General features: G+C 33.7%; 3 protein-coding genes across 3 annotated transcripts; 2 read left to right on the top strand and 1 right to left on the bottom strand.

The window, feature by feature from the left end:
- Positions 1-5,555: 5,555 nt before the first annotated feature.
- LOC148628963 (actin, cytoplasmic-like) lies at positions 5,556-7,514 on the bottom strand. Its single transcript, XM_088541551.1, has 2 exons — positions 7,333-7,514; positions 5,556-6,684 (listed from the first exon to the last, which is right to left on the bottom strand). The coding sequence occupies exons 1-2, from the start codon at positions 7,453-7,455 to the stop codon at positions 5,680-5,682; spliced, it is 1,128 nt and encodes a 375-aa protein (XP_088397677.1). The 5' UTR covers positions 7,456-7,514; the 3' UTR covers positions 5,556-5,679.
- A 149-nt stretch (positions 7,515-7,663) lies between these two features.
- LOC148628961 (actin, cytoplasmic-like) lies at positions 7,664-20,945 on the top strand. The gene is made up of 3 exons (XM_088541594.1): positions 7,664-7,719; positions 17,966-18,115; positions 19,877-20,945. Exons 2-3 carry the CDS (start codon positions 18,002-18,004, stop codon positions 20,873-20,875), a joined length of 1,113 nt encoding a protein of 370 aa, XP_088397720.1. The 5' UTR covers positions 7,664-7,719; positions 17,966-18,001; the 3' UTR covers positions 20,876-20,945.
- LOC148628962 (actin-2-like) lies at positions 10,201-12,728 on the top strand. The gene is made up of 2 exons (XM_088541579.1): positions 10,201-10,392; positions 11,591-12,728. The coding sequence occupies exons 1-2, from the start codon at positions 10,267-10,269 to the stop codon at positions 12,593-12,595; spliced, it is 1,131 nt and encodes a 376-aa protein (XP_088397705.1). The 5' UTR covers positions 10,201-10,266; the 3' UTR covers positions 12,596-12,728.
- Positions 20,946-21,686: the final 741 nt, after the last annotated feature.

The raw sequence follows: 21,686 nt of genomic DNA, 5'->3' as shown, positions 1-21,686 counted from the left end.
CATCCACTAAACATACCGAGCTATTTATTGCATTTCAATGTTTACAATTTTTGTGATGGGCGGAGTTTATCTAAAAATATGATCGATAAGCAGGTACGGCCTTACCATATATGGATTAATTATATGTATACCTGTCACCATATTTGGTAAACATTATAAACTATGAACACTTTTGGTTGAATCAAACTTCAAACTCGTCACACAGATTTAATTAAGTGCTATGTTTAGTTTTAATCCTTAATGAATAATTAAAATAGTATTAATATCAGAGTTGCAATATGAACCATGTACACCATTTTATCTTTCTTTCGACTATTGACTCTACAACAGTCAATATACAAATTATCTATGTGTATACTGATCCTTCTCTTTTTTAGATATAGTTCAAATATTTCTTCGTCTTATACATAATGTAGTTTTTTCTTTTTTCTCTCGTCCTTATCTTCTATCTTCTTCCCTTTTTACGCTTAGTTTATTCTCGACAAGTAGTGTTAGAAACAAGACTTGAATAACTTATTGCTGAAATAATCTTAATCACTTTAATATGTTATGGAATATAACAAATTTGCTATTTTCTGATAGAAGTAGTAGAAAAAAAACATTAATTTTATTTATTAGTTTACAAATAACAATTGCGTGTGAAAAAAAGTGATGAAAACTACGTCCCCCTTAAAAATTGAAAACAAAAAACTTGGTTTTCAATTATTTTATTAAGAAATATATAAAATGATCTACTAAAATTGCACATGTCCCTGAAAAATCAATGGAATAATATTACAGATCTCTTTAACAAAATTTCATCGCTAGATCATTAGTTTAGAAACACTTTCTGTGTACAATTGTAGTACTACCAGAAAGGACGGTATTAGAATACAAGTCTTTACGAATATCAACATCACATTTCATGATGCTGTTGTTTGTTGTTTCGTGAATACCTGCAGTTTCCATACCAAGGAATAATGGCTGAAATAGTGCCTCTGGGCAACGGAATCTTTCGTTACAAATGGTGATAACTTGACCATCTGGAAGTTCGTAACTCTTCTCCAATGAAGACGAAGAGGCAGCAGTGGCCATTTCTTGTTCGAAGTCTAAAGCAACATAACATAATTTTTTCTTTAATGTCTTTGGCAATTTCACAAGTTCACATCTTTACTCTTGACACCAGCTAAGACCATATATACAGTAATAATGATTAACAAAAGTTACAATAATGAACATTGTATATCATTCAATTTATCTTTCAAACATTAAACATAATTAAACATTAATGAAGACACAAACTTTGAGCAGTATTTTATTCTCTGAAGTACTTATTTCCAAATATAAATAACTGAGTTAAATACAGCTTTGTCTTGGTTCAAATTAGCTTATTTAAAGAAATACTTTTATCTTAAAATATGAATGTTTTAACAAAATAAATTATATTAAAATCATCCGAAATAAATACGCACCTTTAACAAACCAAGTTCAATTTATAGTTCACATATTTACTCTTGTCACCAGGTAAGTGACAAGAATGACTTTCGTCGAACTTAAATAGTGAACTGGTCAGGTGCCTTAAACCAAAGTGTACATTGTCCGAAATATTGAATATCCGTATTAAAACTTTCCAACAAGTATTTTATTTCCTAAAGAAGTTTAAGTCAATAAGAATAATACTTTTTGCCCTTAAGAATTATGTAATATTATTTTGATTTAACCATGCTAATTCTATCTACCAAGAGGTTATCTTTAAAACTTTCTGGTTGAGTATTTATGCCCTAATTATCGCTTTTATTTCTTATCACTTTGCCAATAAATAAAAGCAATCTTATTAATATCATTAACTGACATTTATCATTGAAAGAAAACAAATCTAAAATATTACCGAATATATCAATTAAAAATAAAACATTATTTCTTAACTTTGATATTCTAATTTAAACCAATCGCTTATTAAAATGCTAGAAATCTTTCAATTCATTTAATTCGTAATTTATACCTATATTCCAACCTTATACTACCGTGACATCTGTTGAGTGCTTTGGAAAACATTAATCATTAACCAGTTTGTTATCGTATTATATAAACCACAGCATCCTTATCATTTAACACTTCCAAATTATAATGACAGTTTCAATGGAGTGTCTCAGTTGTTTTCAATGAATTATGTTAAGTTAAGTTAGGGTTAGATTCTTTCTTGTCTGTTTTGCTATAGTCTGCAAATATACTGATTTTTTTTTCTTTTTGTTTTCGAGTTATAAGATCAAAGGGGCCACCCCCAAAAAATCGACTACTTTATTTTTGAACTGATTTTGAAAAAAATGGATTCCTCATGAAAATCCCTGCCTGCATTTTCTAATCAGATTTCAGATATCGCTTACGTTTTTTTGAGTTATAAGTGGTCAAAGATACTAAACCCCAAAAAATCGACTTTTTTTATTATCGATCTGATTTTGAAAATTTTTTGTATTTGAAATTCAAGTTTTGTGCTATATTGTGTCCAAACCATTTGTTGTGTCCATAACGAATTGTAAGTCCCTATGCTTAAGTGTGTCAAATCTAATATTGTGTCCACACTTGCCCCAACTGTTCAGGGACCGACAACTGTGATCGTATCATGCTGCGCTCTGCGAAGCTTTTTATTCAAGGTTGCGAATGTATAAATTCGAGTTAATATATATATATATATATATATATATATATATATATATATATATATATATATATATATATATATATATATATATATTTTTGGATAGTCTATCCAGTCACCCTAGAGTGTTTATTCTATACACGTCATCATGAATTTTTTGTCCACATCACGTAAAGAAGAAATCACTGCACGTAAAGATAATCTACATAACGTAAATTTATGTTGACATAACGTAATCATAACACGACAAAAAAAATTCCCAACGATGTTAAAACTGTCAAATTTGCGAAGCAAATTTTTGGTCTTTCCCTCCGCGGGACTCGAACTCGTACCGCTGTGACATCTATGGCAACACCGCCTGCACCGTCCAGCGTCCTAGACCCATACGGCCACCCAGGCTATTCGCAAATTTGACAGTTCTAACATCGTTGGGAATTTTTCAGACCCAATATATATAAATATGTTTAACATCACCAGAAGATGGTAAAATTTACATTGAATATTTCGGATAACTGATATCCTTCTTCGGCATAAAACTCATAAAACCTTATGAGCATAAAACTTATAAAACTTTATGAGCATAAAACTCACAAAGTTCAAGATCAAAACAGATTCAGAAGCTGAATCAAGTATGCTGTGGGTGATTGTACCTTTATCAAAGGCACACATAAGCAATGATAAGGAGCCTGAATGAAAATAACAAAGGGGGTCTTATGTTCTATGATCGTAACAACAATGTTAGAAGTGTTACGAAAATATGGAAACACGGACAACTGTAAAACTGTATACCCCCTCTCCTTCGGAACAGGGGTTTGAAAATTACTTTCCCTATTTAATTATTATACAATCCATTTTTTGTGATTTAAAATGTGAACAGAGCAAACTATGATGGCCTTCATTGACTCAGTACTTCAGTACTTTGATATGAAGTAGCTTGTACCACCGATATTGACCTTTTTATTTACTAATCAAAAATACTTCATTACACAAAATTGAGAGTTCATTCAAAAGGTTGATAAAAATGAACGAGTTTCACACAATTGATGAAGATTGGCTTAAAATTAGCACAAAAATACGGTATGCAAAACTTCGTCAATATGTTCTGCATGACAATATTTAATTCAAAATTACAGCTTCATGTAATCCTAAATGCTTACTGTGAAAAGCACTTAGATCATTAACATATGTCAATTTTTTTTCATGTTTTCATAATCAAAATTGACTTCTTAACAGCCTATATTTGTCGAGGGAAATAGGGCGCCCTCACAAAACGCCAAATTATACAAATTGTGACCACAAGACGTTTGTACGACAGTTTTAATTTAAAAATAGAATGATTTTCCTAAAAAATGATACCATATATAGCCGTTTTATATTTCGGTGCATTGAACTTCACAGGCGTGTAGCTGCCGTTAGGCAAAAAAGCTTTTGCCTGCACTTAATATTTTTTTTTAGATAAAATACATCCAGGAGAGGCATAAATGATGCTCTAAAACGCTATCTCCGCGGAGCTTCGGGGGAGGGGGCTTTGCCCCCTGGATCCCCTGCCGTAGTTTTGCCTACACTTCAATTTGGCCTCAGCTACGCGCCTGCTTCGTTACTTGAAGACTTTTTTATCCTACTAATAGGGCATACCGCAAAAAAAAAATCGACTTTTTTTTATATTTGGTCCGATTTCAATTTTCTTTATTGGATTCATTATTAAAAATCCCTGTCTGCATTTTTCGGTCAAATTTCAGATATCGCTTTTTGTTTTCAAGATAAAAGGTCAAAGGGCCACACCCCAAAAATCGACTACTTTATTTTTGGTCAGATTTTGAAAAAAATGGATTCCTCATAAAAATCCCTCCTGCATTTTTCAATCAGATTGCAGATATCGCTTACGGTTTTTTGAGTTACAAGTGGTCAAAGGGACTAAACCCAAAAAAAATTCGACTTTTTTATTATTGATCTTATTTTGAAAATTTTTGTATTTGAATTTCAAATTTTGTGCAATATAGTGTCCAATCCAGTTGGTGTCTCCATATTGAATTGTAAGTCCCTATGCTTAAGTGTGTAAAAACTAATATTGTGTCCACACTTGCCCCAATGTTTCGACCACTACGGTCGTATCATGCTGCACTCTGCGAAGCTTTTTATTCAAGGTTGTTGCGAATGCATAAAATTGAGTTAATATATATGTAGAAAACATTCAGAATTTCATAATCACCCCATGCATTCAAAACCCCTTAACATCGTTATAAAACCAAGAGCTTGCTTACCAGTATAAACGTTCGGTATTAACCCTACATATCTAATTCTACCTATCAAATGTTTGATCAAATCCCACGAACTAAAGTGTTAAAATGTTATGGTGTACCCAGTAGTTTATACATGTATTTTGTAGTAAACCTTCTAATCTTCTGTTACAACTAAGCATCTTAAAACGCTAGTTTTTGCTTCCACATGAAAAGACCTACCTGCGGATTTTTTTTTGTTTTTTTGTTTTTTTTTGTTGTTTTTGTTTTTGTTTTTTGTTTTTGTATTTTGTTGTTTTTTTAACCGACTCGGTGTATCAGACTTGTACAAAGCATACAGAATCTTTTTTTTTATTGAAAAGAGTGTTCATATCTAGAAATTATTTTCACCATAGAAAATTAAATTACAATTAATCTAATTTAGGACTGATATTTTTTTTTAGTTCTTAGTCATAACAAAAAGAAAATTTGTCATTGAAGGCTCAAAGCCTGCATTTCAATTAAAAATTGTAGCATGAGCATTTGGATTTGATATTTTCCTTTGGAATATAACAAATTTGCTATTTTCTGATAGTAGTAGTAGAAAAAAAACATTAATTTTATTTATCAGTTTACAAATAACAATGCATGTGAATAAAAGTGATGAAAACCACGTCCCTCTTGAAAACTAAAAACAAAGAACATAGTTTTTCAATTATTTTATTAAAAACATATAAAATGATCTACTAAAATTGCACATGTCCCTGAAAAATCAATGGAATAATATCACAGATCTATTTCACAAAGTTTCATCGCTTGATAATTAGTTTAGAAACACTTCCTGTGTACAATTGATGGTCCAGACTCGTCGTATTCTTGTTTGCTGATCCACATCTGTTGGAATGTTGAAAGTGAGGCCAAGATAGAACCACCAATCCAGACAGAGTATTTCCTTTCTGGTGGAGCAATGACTTTAATTTTCATAGTGCTAGGTGCAAGGGATGTAATTTCCTTCTGCATTCTATCGGCAATGCCTGGATACATAGTAGTGCCACCAGAAAGGACGGTATTAGAATACAAGTCTTTACGAATATCAACATCACATTTCATGATGCTGTTGTATGTTGTTTCGTGAATACCTGCAGTTTCCATACCAAGGAATGATGGCTGAAATAATGCCTCTGGGCAACGGAATCTTTCGTTACCAATGGTGATAACTTGACCGTCAGGAAGTTCGTAACTCTTCTCCAATGAAGACGAAGAAGCGGCAGTAGCCATTTCTTGTTCGAAATCTAAAGCTACGTAACATAATTTTTCTTTAATGTCTCTGACAATTTCTCTCTCGGCTGTGGTAGTGAATGAATAACCACGCTCGGTGAGGATTTTCATAAGATAGTCTGTAAGGTCACGACCGGCGAGATCGATTCTTTGGATGGCGTGAGGAAGTGCGTAACCCTCATATATGGGGACGGTATGTGAAACTCCATCACCAGAGTCCAACACAATACCGGTTGTACGACCAGAAGCGTACAGAGACAGTACGGCCTGGATAGCAACATACATAGCTGGTGAATTGAAGGTTTCAAACATGATCTGTGTCATCTTTTCTCTGTTGGCTTTTGGGTTAAGTGGGGCTTCTGTTAGTAAAACTGGGTGTTCTTCTGGTGCAACACGAAGTTCATTGTAGAAAGTGTGGTGCCAGATCTTTTCCATATCGTCCCAGTTAGTGACGATTCCGTGTTCAATAGGATATTTGAGAGTGAGGATACCTCTCTTGCTCTGGGCTTCGTCTCCAACGTAGCTGTCCTTCTGACCCATACCAACCATCACACCCTGAAAACATAGAAAAATTATTACATGAATGTTACTTACATACTCATAATAGAGTATGCTGATATCAACATTAAGATTCGATGAAAATATATCTAACAATTATGTTAATGAGCACAAGTTAGGACATAAATAAAATATTGCCATACACCTTTGGTTTATTACATTATCGTAAGACATTTATCGATTGATGTGGTTACGCCCATGAAATTGCTTAAATCAGATACAAAGTCTACAGAAATAATAGTAACACAAAATTTGTCTTCGGCATAGCATGAACCCTGTAATGTATTTACAAGTGATTCTTAGAGCTACTCGAGATTTTATTTAAATGATTTTGAAAGTAAAACCCAAAAATATTTGTTAAACATGTGTACATGCTCATAATAATTTCTAAAAAAAATATTCAAAACAGGAACCAAATAGAGTCTGTAGTTGATAAATCGAAAAATTCGACGAGTCCGATTCGATCAGACGAGTCCTGCGTTGAGTATGGTTAGACTAGACATTTTTGAAAATATGATAGTAATTACGATCGTTAAAGGTAAGAACATTACGAAAAAAATACTGGAAAAAAATGTGAACAAAAAAAAAAGAAGTCAGCAGTATTGGAAATTTGAACATATGGTTGTCAGACAAGAAATCATTCACCTGATGCCTGGGTCTTCCGACGATGGAAGGGAAAACAGCTCTTGGAGCATCATCTCCAGCAAATCCTGCTTTACACATTCCAGATCCATTGTCTACTACCAAAGCGGCTACATCGTCACACATTTTTCTACTGTTTTTAAGTCGAGTGAATTTTGCTTCGTTTTAAAATAAAGTGACATCCGCTAACCATACCGAGCTATTTATTACATTTCAATGTTTACAATTTTTGTGATGGGCGGAGTTTATCTAAAAATATGATCGATAAGCAGGTACGGCCTTACCATATATGGATTAATTATATGTATACCTGTCACCATATTTGGTAAACATTATAAACTGTGAACACTTTTGGTTGAATCAAACTTCAAACTCGTCACACAGATTTAAGTAAGTGCTATGTTTAGTTTTAATCCTTAATGAATAATTAAAATAGTATTAATATCAGAGTTGCAACATGAACCAGGTACACCATTTTATCTTTCTTTCGACTATTGACTCTGCCACAGTCAATATACAAATTATCTATGTGTATACTGATCCTTCTCTTTTTTAGATATAGTTCAAATATTTCTTCGTCTTATACATAATGTGGTTTCTTCTTTTTTCTCTCGTCCTTATCTTCTATCTTCTTCCCTTTTTTACACTTACTTTATTCTCGACAAGTAGTGTTAGAAAAAAGACTTGAAGTACTTATTGCTGAAATAATTTCAATCACTTTAATATGTTTTTTTAAGTTAAACAGTTGTTAATTTTGAAATACGATAATACCAATATTGCCAACTTCGGTATGCTGGACTGTTAATGTGTTTGTAGCAGTCACGTGTTTGTTGAACAGTTCTATACATTTATATTACATCTTGCTTTACTCTAAAGGGTATATACGCACTTGAGAAATCCACATCGCACTAATATATCGTTTTTTAGTGTAACAATAATTAAATCAATGCTGCTTTAATTAGTTTAAAACTAAAGTTTTGGTTACTAAAATCACACAAATATTAAGAGATCAACCTGTTAATATTTAATGGCATTGGGCTAGGGTCAAGTTTGAAAACTTCACAATAAAAATGACAGAATCACAATAATGCACCAAAAATGTTTATTAAAATTCTAACCCACATATCATATCGCAAAAAAGTCAACTGATCACTTCATCACACTTCGTATTTATATCTACAAAGTCAGTTCACCCAGTTCAATTTTTTCAACTTATAGGGCTGTTGATAACGAAATTACTTCGGTCAAATATAAATGATTATACATGTACATGCTTCTGTGGCAGTCTTAGTAATCGTACACCAAAACTATTTAAATATACTTGTACCATGGAATACCCTTCGTCCGTGGCATCACCCTAAGCTCCCAAGTCAGGCTTTTGAGTCAATATTCTCACCCTAGCGAAGGTGGAGATATAATCCTAAAGGGGGAGGGTTGGAATTTGGTGATATACCATTTAGGGTATTTCTGTATTCTTCTCGATGGGGTGCCAATGGAATTTTTCGTTAGGTTTCAAAATTTTTTACGCTCAAAATATTTTTTCGGCGGCGGCTGCAGTTTAATTTACATTTTTTGAGTAATGCGAGAATATTGAATTTTTTTTGTCCGTGGCTGTCTTAAGTTCTAAATTGTAGAGATAGCTTATTCATTTAATCTTGCGTTCTTGTATTTCGTGGAACTAATCTTACTGGTAATAGGACTGACTTTGGAAAATTATTTACTTGCTCCTTTACCTGACCCGTTTAACGTATGTGCCAGGCACAGAGCAAATTTGGTACTTCAAAGTCGATGCTTGATTATACATTCCTTTCTATTTTATTTGACTGTAAACCTCTATAGCACATGTCATTCACATTTAAGGGAAGTAAACAGTAAAATATGAGTAATACACTTAAAACATAGAAGGGTTTTTTTCTATTGATATGCGTGCTTTTTCAATTATGAATTATCTTTGTCCATCTGATGCGGAAGTAAAGTTTTACATTAATACCTGCATATTTCTCTTAATTCGGGAAGCATTTACATTAAAAGTAGGATTTCAGACTGAATTGATGATGATCGAAGGGATTTTTCCGGGGGGATGGTAAAATACCCCGGAATTTTAATTATGTCAAAATTCAGGTCCCAACTTTTCATAAACCTTAAGCGTTAAAATATGAAATTCTTGCTCTGCATTTTTATTCGCTTTCGTTTGGTGTGAAAAAAAATAGCAGAAGATTAAGGTAAGTATAAACAACAATCGATTGACTTGGTATTAATGGCATTGAGACAAATTATTTCACTTTAAAACAAAAACAAAATGAAAATTATGTGTTGTAGTCTGGTTTGTGGAAGTCTCACTGAAAGGTTCCCCGTTTGAAAAATATATGGATCCGCCCTTATTTAGGACTCAAAAATCTATCTAGATGTTTTTAAAAGCAAAAGAAAAACTAATTTTACAAGACTATAATACTAATCGCTGTATCCATTTCTGTAATAGTAACGTAGTAGTTTACTCTGTAGGTATTTTAGTATTTTCATGTAGTTTTACATGTATTTTGACGACAATTGAACTTGCCCGTAAGCCACACTCTGAACCTGTAATTTTCGAGGTAACTAGTTATGCCCTAAATTATATTGAACTATATAATCATAACTGAAATGTCACTATAAAAAATGCCTCACAGGAAAATATTTGAATTTGTAACGTTTAATAATAGTCTATAGAGTAAACACATCTATTTACCTGTCTATATTAATGACGTCGATCGCGCATGAAAAAGTTGGCTGAATGCCATTGGTTAAAACTATTTATGCTTGCCATATTTGGAAGTTCTTACCTTACAATTCCGAGAAAAGACCGCCCATTTACTATAAAGGGTGAGAAATTTTGCTTTCATTACTTAAGTTAGTTGGCTTTGAACAAAACAACATCGCTATTTAAGCAGAACTGCAAAAATGTGTGACGACGACGTAGCCGCTTTGGTAGTAGACAATGGATCTGGAATGTGTAAAGCAGGATTTGCTGGAGATGATGCTCCAAGAGCTGTTTTCCCTTCCATCGTCGGAAGACCCAGGCATCAGGTATGTTTTTACATCTTTTAAATGGTGTTTTATTGTTATATTGGAGAAGATTTCTTAAGACGGGTCCAGTTGGCGTTATTATTATCAAAGACCGAGCGGGCGAGGCAAAATAATATTTCTGGCTTAATTGAATGTGTGAAATTGAAAAAAAAATGTAAAACAGCTGATTTTGGGTGGGGCGTATGCCTGGTGTGACTTTCATTGCATCCGCGACTGATTAGGTTTTCATTACACAAGATAGGAAAAATAGACTCAGCGTCCGTAGTGTTCTGTTTCAAAACTGAAGTTACTTACCAACAGGTAAAAACTAAAATTTTATATGAAAATGTCTTATTCTTTTTAATGGTGTTCTTTAAAGTATTGAAAATGATTTTTTTTTCTATGTAAAGTTCTGTATCAGAAGTGAAGTAACTTAACAGATAAAATGTAAATTACTCATAACACAGATAGTTTTATTCACCAAAAGTGACCGACCATGAAAAAATAATTATGCAATGATAACAACGATTAAAGAATGCATGAACACAATCTGAATTGTTGTTCTTGTAAATAATGTTACAATTTATTTTATATGGGCTCAAGTTTTTAAGTTAACTATTATGTTAAGATTTTGTTGTAAAAATACGAGAAAAGTGGGAGAATCCGTTGAAAAGGATAAAAAGACTTGAATGATGAACGGCTTTCGGGGAATACCTACATGTTAAAAAATCCAAGAAAGTATGGAGAATAATGAAAAATAAACCTGGAATAAGCTATTCTATCTTTCTTTTAAGGATTAAAATGTTTAAACATCGGGTTTGAAGTATAAATTAAGAAATTGAGAGGCGACTTTTGCTGGAATTAGCGACAGCTTGACCTATAAAACTTGATTAAAAGTAGGGATACCAAAATGTGTACCCTGATACCGAATTGTCATTCTCGAGCTGATACTATTTTATCAGAAATCGAGATATGATCGTGAGTACGTCCATATAAGGTATGGATTTCAGTAATTTATGATAATTTGAAGATAACCAATAACTGTTGAACTTTATCCCGAATCGAGTGTTATATCAACACAAGATATCATAGTCATAAATATGCTGATCAGCAATTTCTTCGTTTACAGTATACAAATGGAGAGAAAATATGTCAGTCCTACTTTAAACTTCCTTACTGTTAAAAAATGCTTCTTAATCATTTCCTGTTTCCTTTTCAGGGTGTGATGGTTGGTATGGGTCAGAAGGACAGCTATGTTGGGGATGAAGCCCAGAGCAAAAGAGGTATCCTCACTCTCAAATATCCTATTGAACACGGAATCGTCACTAACTGGGACGATATGGAAAAGATCTGGCATCACACTTTCTACAACGAACTCCGTGTTGCACCAGAAGAACACCCCGTTTTACTAACAGAAGCCCCACTTAACCCAAAAGCCAACAGAGAAAAGATGACACAGATCATGTTTGAAACCTTCAATTCACCAGCTATGTACGTTGCTATCCAGGCCGTACTGTCTCTGTACGCTTCTGGTCGTACAACCGGTATTGTGTTGGACTCAGGTGATGGTGTGTCACACACTGTTCCCATCTATGAAGGTTATGCTCTTCCTCACGCAATCATGAGAATCGATCTCGCCGGCCGTGACCTTACAGACTACCTCATGAAAATTCTCACCGAGCGTGGTTATTCATTCACTACCACAGCCGAGAGAGAAATTGTCAGAGACATTAAAGAAAAATTGTGTTATGTAGCTTTAGACTTTGAACAAGAAATGTCCACAGCGGCTTCTTCGTCTTCATTGGAGAAGAGTTACGAACTTCCTGACGGTCAAGTTATCACCATTGGTAACGAAAGATTCCGTTGCCCAGAAGCACTATTTCAGCCATCATTCCTTGGTATGGAAACAGCAGGTATTCACGAAACAACATACAACAGCATCATGAAATGTGATGTTGATATTCGTAAAGACTTGTATTCTAATACCGTCCTTTCTGGTGGTACTACTATGTATCCAGGCATTGCAGATAGAATGCAGAAGGAAATTACATCCCTTGCACCCAGCACAATGAAAATTAAAATTATTGCTCCACCAGAAAGAAAGTACTCAGTCTGGATTGGTGGTTCCATCTTGGCCTCACTTTCAACATTCCAACAGATGTGGATCAGCAAACAAGAATACGACGAGTCTGGACCATCAATTGTACACAGAAAGTGTTTCTAAACATTTAATTCAAGACTTCTCGTGCAATAATTGACAATCAGGACAAAACTGTTTATGTTGTTTTTGTTACCAATTCCATTTTACTTTAAAAAATCATAAATGCCTTCAAAAATAATAAATTGATTATTAAAGATTTTTGGTTACGTGTCTCATATATGCAGTTATATCTAAGTCTCTGGTAGAACTTGCAATGAGATTGCAACATCACTGTTCATTACAGAAAAAAGTAGAACTGGTAGTATTTGCGTTTTTGCTTTCACCAATTCGCTCACGTAGCTTTGCTAGTAATTCCCCTGATTTAATATTTGAAAAAAAGTAAATGATATTGCAAAATTTAATTCAGGAAGTCAACATCGGTGATACTGAAGTATCATGAAGTTCTTTTTAATACATAATTCGTGTTCAAATAAACTGCAGGATACATTTAAAATTATGTTGACTTGCGAATTATTTTCCTCTCCCCTCAATTATACTTGTTGGACCAAAGGCTTCCCAGCATTTTCTTTACAAAAAAGTAATCACGAGTTAAAGCTAGGAGAAATAATAAGTTCGGTCATTTAAATACGCCATGACTCGATTATATATATGGTCAATAGGTTTAACTTGGTTTTTAAGTGCCATTCTCAGTATGAATCAAGATCACGTGGGACAATTTTTTAAGTATCTTTAAAATAAGTATATGACGTGTTAACATCGAAATTAGCAGAATTTTTTATTTTACAAACCCGTTGCCATAGAAACCATTAATATTTATCTTAACTACCAGAAGGAAAATTTTGCTATTTTCAGTGAACTAGTTACCATGGAAACCATTTATTCAAACATTATAAATTTATGCTTTAGATAGCGTGACAACACCATGATAATAATACAACCAGTTTTAGAAGGGAGTCATATCCATATCTTAAGCTACTAGGGTATTAAAAGTGTATACAATGGTTTCCGAAAATAGTCACTTTTTTCATTTTCAGAATCCTGTGTTATGTAATTTTAAATACCAAACAGTACAAAATTGCACCGTTGATATGTGTATACTTTCAAAAGTAGATGGAAGTGTCCTAATACATAAGAAAATTATGGAAAACTGTGCAATTTTTTTTTATTTTAAGAAATGTGAAGAGAAACTTGGTAACCATGGTAATTTACAAGAAAATGGCGATTTTTAGTGCTTTTTCCACAGGATAGCAGGTTAAGTGTTACTGCTGTAAGGACATAAAAAAACAAATTTTTAAACTTCAAGGTAAAATTTATTCATTTCAACGTCATTGAAAAGGCTATCTTCGTAATTTCTGATTTTAAAAATTGGCATTTTTCTCGTGACTTTGCCCTTATTTTCACCACAAAATGTATTTTTATTGTTTTATAGGTATATTCTGACTACATACTAACATTTTTATCTCTTGATGGAAATGAAACATTTTTAAAGATCAGAAGTGGGGGATGTAGAAAACATAAAAAAAATTATATATATTTTTTATTTTTGTCATATTCAAGGTCAACACATATCTATTTTCTTTTATGATATAGAGTATAGTTTATATTAAATTCTAACAATGCAAAAAATGATACTTTTAGACCCTTTTGGATCACGAACTTTAACTGCAGCATTACAACTATGACAAATAACTATATAAATATGATGTTAAAATGTAGGTCTGAATTAATGCAAAACAAAGTTATTACGTAAATTCAGTAATGGTTTCTATGGAGATAGAACAATTGAAAACGGCACGGAATGACCTTGCCGGCAGTACAGTAACATTACTTTGATAGTTACCATGGTAACGGGGTTACAAAAAAATATAAAGACACCACACAGAAAACTTTTAGTGGGCTACACAAGTTCTGCTGTTCACGTGTTTTATTTTTTAACAAAAAGTTGCATTTTCACTATAATTCATCGAGAATATATGTTTTAGTTAATCATATGAACGAAGAACTTGCATTGTGTGGTTTAATAGGTGCCACTTTGAAAATTCCCTATTTTTTTCTATATATTTCAATGAAAATATCTTGCATGACATTTTAGCAGTTCTTGAAAATGGCTCTATATTTGTTAGAAAAAGGGCCCAGGTCCTTTGATATGGATGTTATTGTAGAAGATCCCCTATACTCAAAGAGTCGCTTTTTACAACGAAAGTACTAATACTTGGAAAGCTTGGTTATTGGAAAAAAAGGTAGATATGATAATCACAACAAACTTTCATGCAATATTTGACTGATTAAGTCAAATTCGGGTCTCATATACCTACTTAATATATAATTAAGCTAGGCCCGTAAATTCAACATTATCATATCATCATGGAATTTTACTAGTTTTCTAAGGAGACGAATCCAACAGGATACTAGGAATTGATATTCAAGGTACTATGTGTCTTCTTAATGACGGGGATTGCGATCCAAAGTTCAGCTATGGAAGATTTCGAGATGCCCATTTGTGGTAGTTTGCAGATATACTGTATTTCAATGCAATATAGAGAAAATATTTTTTCAGTGGTTTTCCTGGATTAAAAAAACGTTGCTGAGTAATATTTTCAGGTCTCTAATCAGTTGCATATTCCAGTTGGTAATACGGAGAGAGACAATGAAAACGAACTTGTATCAAGATGTTAAAAAGGCAAATGAGTATTTGAGTACTAAAATTGTACTCGAATTATCGACTTCAGAGCGAGGTTTCGTTCCCATCCGTAAATCAAACAGCTATTTAAATAAAACAATTTTTAATTTTCAAGGTCTTATTACTAAAGAGAGGCCAAAATGTTGAACTACTCACAACGCATTTATATAACATTATAGTTTGTGGTATATCTTTTATCTGTCAAATTTCTCTGTCCGTTTTAATGTTGTTGTATTCTATTTTCGTCAATATCTTTTTTCTCTGAGACTATTTTACCATCTTTTTTCTGTATTGAGAGCTTATGGTTTTGCTATGGAAACAATATCTTTATCTTTGAGTATATTGAGATAATGATTTATACAGCCATCTCTATAACCCTTGAAGATGGATATGAACGCGTCTGGGGAAAAGTCCGAAAAGGCGTAATTGTTGTATTGTAATGACATTTTTCAAGTTCAACGGAAATCAATGTGAAAACGCGAACTCACAAAACAAAAAAAAATAGTTAAATATCTGAACGCGTAGTCTGTGTGTAGCGAAAAGACAGAGGATGAGTGCATGTTGTGACCTGGTAAAGTTAGAACGGTTACTATTTATTTCCCATAGGCGACAATAGTGAAACTTTTGAAAAGTTCACACCTTTAAAACAATGACGGAGCTATAAACTGAATTTTTTCCAGTAATATCTTCATTTCTCTAACTAAAATTGCGATCAAAGTCATAGCAAAACCGTCTCGATTCTTTGTCATTTGAAGCAGATGATGTTTGGGGTCAAAGTTCTCCCTTATTCTGCGAATGACGCATATGAAATGGTTTTCAAAAAATATAATGCAATTTTTTAAAGTATAATAATGTTAGAGCCTGGAATTAATAAAACATTTTGGGTATCAGCATAATTTGTCCAATCACAGTGTCCGCAAGTATTTACTTAAGTAAGGTACACAAAAGGCCAACCTAAAATAATGAGAAATAGTACCGTTCTACCTATAAAAAAAGTATGCTTCGGACACATAGTAGCGTGTTCACAACAACGAAATTGACCTTTCAAGTCAAGCTGAATTACTCCAAAAGAAATCTACCCGATTTCTCTATCATAGGACCGTCAGCATAGTAACCGAATTTGTAAAGTAAATCAGAGTTAACTAAATTTTGCGAAAATATTGGTACTTTCTGCATTACAAATATTTCAGACAGATTTTGGCCTGTTTACATGATTTCCAGTGTACCTGATTTCAATCGTGACTCAGATTTTCGCCTTTCGGGTAAAAAAAAACGAACAATACAAACTCAACCAAAAACCTGGGTAATCTCGGGTGCTCTGGAAGGGCATGACGAGGAGTTCCTGTTTCTTGCCAAAAACGTCCACCACTGTGCTGCTCGTTGAAGATCAAACCCATTGAAAGAGGGAGAATATATATGAGTTCATTTGTCATATTTGAGTCGGACACTCTTTATCAGTCAACCATTTCGTGTTGACGACCATAGGTCTACAGTTTCATGTATTGGTAACATATTCTTGTCTTAGTAGTTTTAGTGTAAGCCGCTTTTCCGGTGTAATGAAGGTGAGTTTCGAGCATGGTAGAAGCTGATGGACAATAACTATACACTGGAGCGGCTGGACTTACTAAGTTAAAGCTGCATTAGCTGTCAAATTTGTTCAGTTTTGATTCTACTGAATTTTGCTGATAAAATGAAATAAGTTTGTAGTAATGCAATTGAAGCAATAAATGTCGATAATACCTTCAGTATGTTGTGAAAACAACGTTTTTTTAATCAGAGAAGATCGATAGCTCAGATCTAATTATTTTTCGCCATTACTTCCGAAGATTGCCGACAGGACATTAACCTGGGTTAAAAATACTTTAACCTTGGTAAAAAAAAATAACAATAACGGATACACAGGTAAGCACGTGTCTTGTTAACAATTCATTTCATCTATTATTCTTGATTAGTTTTCAAATAAATAATGACAGTTACTGACCATATTTGTGCCACATTATATCACAATACGTAAATTTTAAAAGGATCCTTGCATAATATTCAAACTTTTGTCTTTTACGGCTTGAATCCGACGGTCTTCCTTGCTATTGATTACCACTTTCGCTTTGCAATCAGATTTGTTTTTAAAAAAGAGACCCTTACAGCACATGCGTGGATTAAGGTCACCAGAAGTCACATGCATACGGATTTATTTAGGTCGATTTTTTGTCTTGCAAGACAATAAATATATAGACACATATTTCATGTATTTAACACATTTTATTTGTGGATATCGAATGAAATTATACAGGAAAAGTACTATTTGGTAGAAATAATTTAAAGTTAAGGTATATTTCAACAGAAACAAAAATTTACGAAAATGACAGCTAATGCAGCTTTAAGTTCCACTTTCTCTAAAAAAAAAATTCATGACTCTGAGTAGCCGAGTCGTTTGGGTGTCTTAAGCATACAGGAATTCTTGTTATCATTGAGAGGAGACGATCCCAAAAAGCAAAGTCAGATTACACTCAGACTTCCGTGGACGTACCCCGTCAATCATTTACTAAAAAACTGAGATCAAACTGTATAAAATTTAACTTGACCATTTTTGTAATAGCCCACGGTTATACATTTTTTCAGAGATATTTATTATAGTTCAATTAAAAAGGACGTGTCCGTAAATTTTCAACTGATACATTTAGTATAAAAATCTAACACCTTCAGTGATTACAAAAAATGTCCCGGAAAAACTACTAGTATTTAATTGTGTTTAGATTGATAGGTTTTCCTGTACATGACACGAGCTGACGATGGATACTAGAGTGGCCGTAGTAGTTGACAATGGGTCCCAGACATGTAGGGCAGGATTAGCTGGAGAAGCCACTCCTAAGTCGGTGTTCACATCTGTCGTCGGTCGATATAAGGTAAAATAAGTACATGTAAACACACATATCAAGGTACACACAATATTTACAAATAACAAGACAACCTACGATATTTTTTTGCGTTGTGTACACACGGTTGAGTATCACTATACTTTTCAATGGAATGAAGTTTTTATATCTAAAAATATTGTAAATTTTGCATCAATCGGACAGTTACACAACAAGCAATGGTCAGCCATGTAAAAGACTGACATTATTTGGCAAATAATACATTGGTGTAATATCAATTTCAGTTACTTCCACAAGGTTGATCAATAAACGAGATTTTTTTGTTAAAGAAACTATTACGGCGGTCGAGAATTTAGAAGTGGAATGGTTTGATCGGTCGTAGGTTCCTGAGTGGGGAAATCGATTTCAAAATATTGTATATATACTTTTACCATAGAAAGATATTTTCAGATCGCGTGTGTGCTTTTAGAATTGTTTTCATCATACATGGCAAAGAATCTTGAAATTTTATAATGAATCTCTAAAATACCGGACTTCATTATCAGGTTTCAAGCTCATGTGTTCTTTTTTTTTATTCAATTTCGCTCACAGAAAGGTCGCTAAAAGTGTTGGTACATATATTCAAAGTTCATCGTGTATATGTATATATATATATATATATATATATACAACGTCTCAGAATGTGACGACTGTATTCGCTACACTGCTCCATCGGATCAAATTGATACAGGGAAAAGATAACGTAAACTTATAGAAGTTCTGAAAAATTCCCAACGATGTTAGAACTGTCAAATGGAGCAATTTTTTAATCATTCCCTCCCCAGGACTAGAAGTCGTACTGCTGCGACATCTTTGGCAACACCGCCTGCACTAAGTCTAGCGCCCCAGACCACTCGGCCAGCTAGGCTATACAGCTTTCGCTGGCCGGGTCATTCCTCCTCGTATATATATATTTATAGAAGGGTCTGAAAAATTCCCAAACGAAGTTAGAACTGTCAAATTTGCGAAGCAAATTTTTGTCGTTCTCTCCGCGGTACTCGAACTCCTGTGACATCTATAATGGCAACACCGCCTGCACGAAGTCCAGCGCCATAGACCACTCGGCCAGCTAGGCTATATGAAATATAGCTTTCGCTGGCCGGGTGATTCCTCCTCGTAGGATTAATCTAGGGCTGTAACTTAGTACACGATGTATGGTAGTACGGGACAGTTCATCTAGGTGTTAATATGTAGGATAGAGGATCAAATTAATGATGCATGTCACAACAAATCAATATTATACAATGTCTCAGAATGTGACGCAAATTTGACAGTTCTAACATCGTTGGGAATTTTTCAGACCCTTCTGTAAGTTTACGTTATCTTCCCTGTATCAATTTGATCCGATGGAGCAGTGTAGAGAATAGAGTCGTCACATTCTGAGACGTTATATATATATATATATATATATATATATATATATATATATATATATATATATATATATATATATATATAAGTCTAAAGGATTGTACAACGATACCGATAAAGATGTTAACACACTATAATAAAGTATGTAATGGGCAAAATTTTCAGTCAACAAATGACCTTCTTCAGTGCCTTAAATAAACTAAGTGTGTATGAAAGTAAATGGTTTGTGAACACAACTCACTACCTAATCAGGTGAATACCTGTGACGTATAAAATTTTTTACCGACAGTAGCAAATACATGTATATGGTTAAAAGTCTAAAGCATAAAGCTACTTATCTTGTATAATTAGCAAATAATTCGTAGTTTTAATATTTTATAGAATATACAAGGTGGTGCATGGAAAGAATACGTCATCGGCGCCGAAGCACATACGAAACGAGATATCTTACATTTGAAATACCCTGTGGAATATGGCTTGATAACAAACTGGAATGATATAGAAATACTTTGGCATCATACTTTCATCAACGAATTAAAAATAGACCCACAAGAACATCCAATTCTACTATCTGAACCGGCAAATAATCCGAAGGCGAACAGAGAAAAGATGATACAAATTATGTTTGAGACATTTGATTTTTCAGCCGTATTTTTGAAAGCCAAGGCAGTCCTTTCCTTGATCGCCTCTGGCCGGGAAACAGGAATAGTAGTAGATTTTGGCGATGGCCTGACTGAAATAGTGCCAATATATGACAGCCATTTTCTACCTTATGCCACTATGAAAAGCGAAATATGTGGTCGAGTTTTAACTGACTACCTCAGTAAACTTTTAAACGACCGCGGACACTATTTAACAACTTATGAGGAAATACAAATGGTTCAGGAAATAAAAGAAAAAATGTCTTACGTCGTTTTTGATTTTGAGCAGGAACTACGACGGGCCTCTACACTTTCTTATGAGAAAACATACGAACTTCCGGATGGAAAAGTTATAACGGTCTCTGATGAATGTTTCAGATGTTTGGAACCAATGTTTAAGCCATGGTTGTCAAATATGGAGTTTCCGGGAATCCACGAAACAGTATTTAATAGTATTATGAAATGCGATGCCGAAATCAGAACTGACATGTTTCAAAATATCGTTTTGTCAGGTGGGTTTTCTATGTGTAAGGGACTGTCTGATCGCTTGAAGAGAGAAATAGGAAACATCTCACCACCGGACACGAAAATAAACATAATCACCAGACCGGAAACGGAACATCTTACATGGACAGGGGGATCTTTGTTGGCGTCCTCTCACAGAATGTCAAAACTTTGGATTCCCAAGGAAGAGTATGAAGAATATGGACCGACAATTGTTCACTCTAAGTGTTTTTAAGACGTACAGTATTAAAATAATCTATTAGTTCAATTCGCTTCTTAATTTTAGAATAAAATATTGTATTATGTCTTAATATTTTTCTCAAACTGAAGTCTCATTTTCAACGATTTAATAAGAAAATTAACCTCCTTCTTAGTCCTATGTTTTTCACCAGAGGCATGAGTTTTTTTCTCAACAGCAACAAATTATCGTGAGATATAAATTTTATGTACGGAAAAATAAGCCATTGGTCTTGGAAGATTATTCTCATTAATTTAAATGACTCTCAAACTATCCAATAGGAAAGAACTTAACACGATTCTACATAAGTTGAGCCCAACAGAGACTAAGTTCTCGAAAGAATCTACAGTAGCTGAAAGGTCTAAATGGTTTTCTTTTCTTCTTTTAACCTACCAACCCAATCTTCCCGGAAAAGGCCGAGTGGATGTCTATATGAATGTAATCTTACTATTTTCTATGGATTTTTTAAATTACTTCATTATCTCACTAGACGTCCGTCGTCGTCGTGGACAAATTTTAAAAAATCAGCTCCTCTGCAACTACTAGACAGACAGATTGTAAACTTGGCATGATTGTTCCTTGGGGTGTTCTGCACAAAATGATTGTTCGGATTTTTGATCCATGAAAAACATGGCCGCCGTTACTAAAAATAGAACATAGGGGTCAGAAGGCAGTTTTTGCAAATAACTCAGAAACCGTTGTCTTTAGCGAATTTCTGGCAAAATAATATTGTTAAGTATCATGAGACAGACCTTTGCCGAAATTTTCAAAACGATTTGTCAATTGATGTAGGTGTTATGGCCCCTGA

Source organism: Perna viridis, chromosome 1 (assembly GCF_037379345.1).
Source record: "Perna viridis isolate PV_CMFRI_1.1 ecotype Kerala chromosome 1, ASM3737934v1, whole genome shotgun sequence".
Classification (NCBI taxonomy): Eukaryota; Metazoa; Mollusca; class Bivalvia; order Mytilida; family Mytilidae; genus Perna; species Perna viridis.
This window is presented reverse-complemented; position numbering and strand designations above follow the sequence as displayed.

What these genes read in the sequence shown, in the direction of transcription:
- LOC148628963 (XM_088541551.1), bottom strand. Translation starts at nt 7,455, where the DNA reads ATGTGTGACGATGTAGCCGCTTTGGTAGTAGACAATGGATCTGGAATG. An exon ending in TCGGAAGACCCAGGCATCAG is followed by an intron (nt 6,685 to 7,332) that starts GTGAATGATTTC and finishes CTATGTTTTCAG; the next exon opens with GGTGTGATGGTTGGTATGGG.
- LOC148628962 (XM_088541579.1), top strand. Translation starts at nt 10,267, where the DNA reads ATGTGTGACGACGACGTAGCCGCTTTGGTAGTAGACAATGGATCTGGA. An exon ending in TCGGAAGACCCAGGCATCAG is followed by an intron (nt 10,393 to 11,590) that starts GTATGTTTTTAC and finishes TTTCCTTTTCAG; the next exon opens with GGTGTGATGGTTGGTATGGG.
- LOC148628961 (XM_088541594.1), top strand. Translation starts at nt 18,002, where the DNA reads ATGGATACTAGAGTGGCCGTAGTAGTTGACAATGGGTCCCAGACATGT. An exon ending in CTGTCGTCGGTCGATATAAG is followed by an intron (nt 18,116 to 19,876) that starts GTAAAATAAGTA and finishes AATATTTTATAG; the next exon opens with AATATACAAGGTGGTGCATG.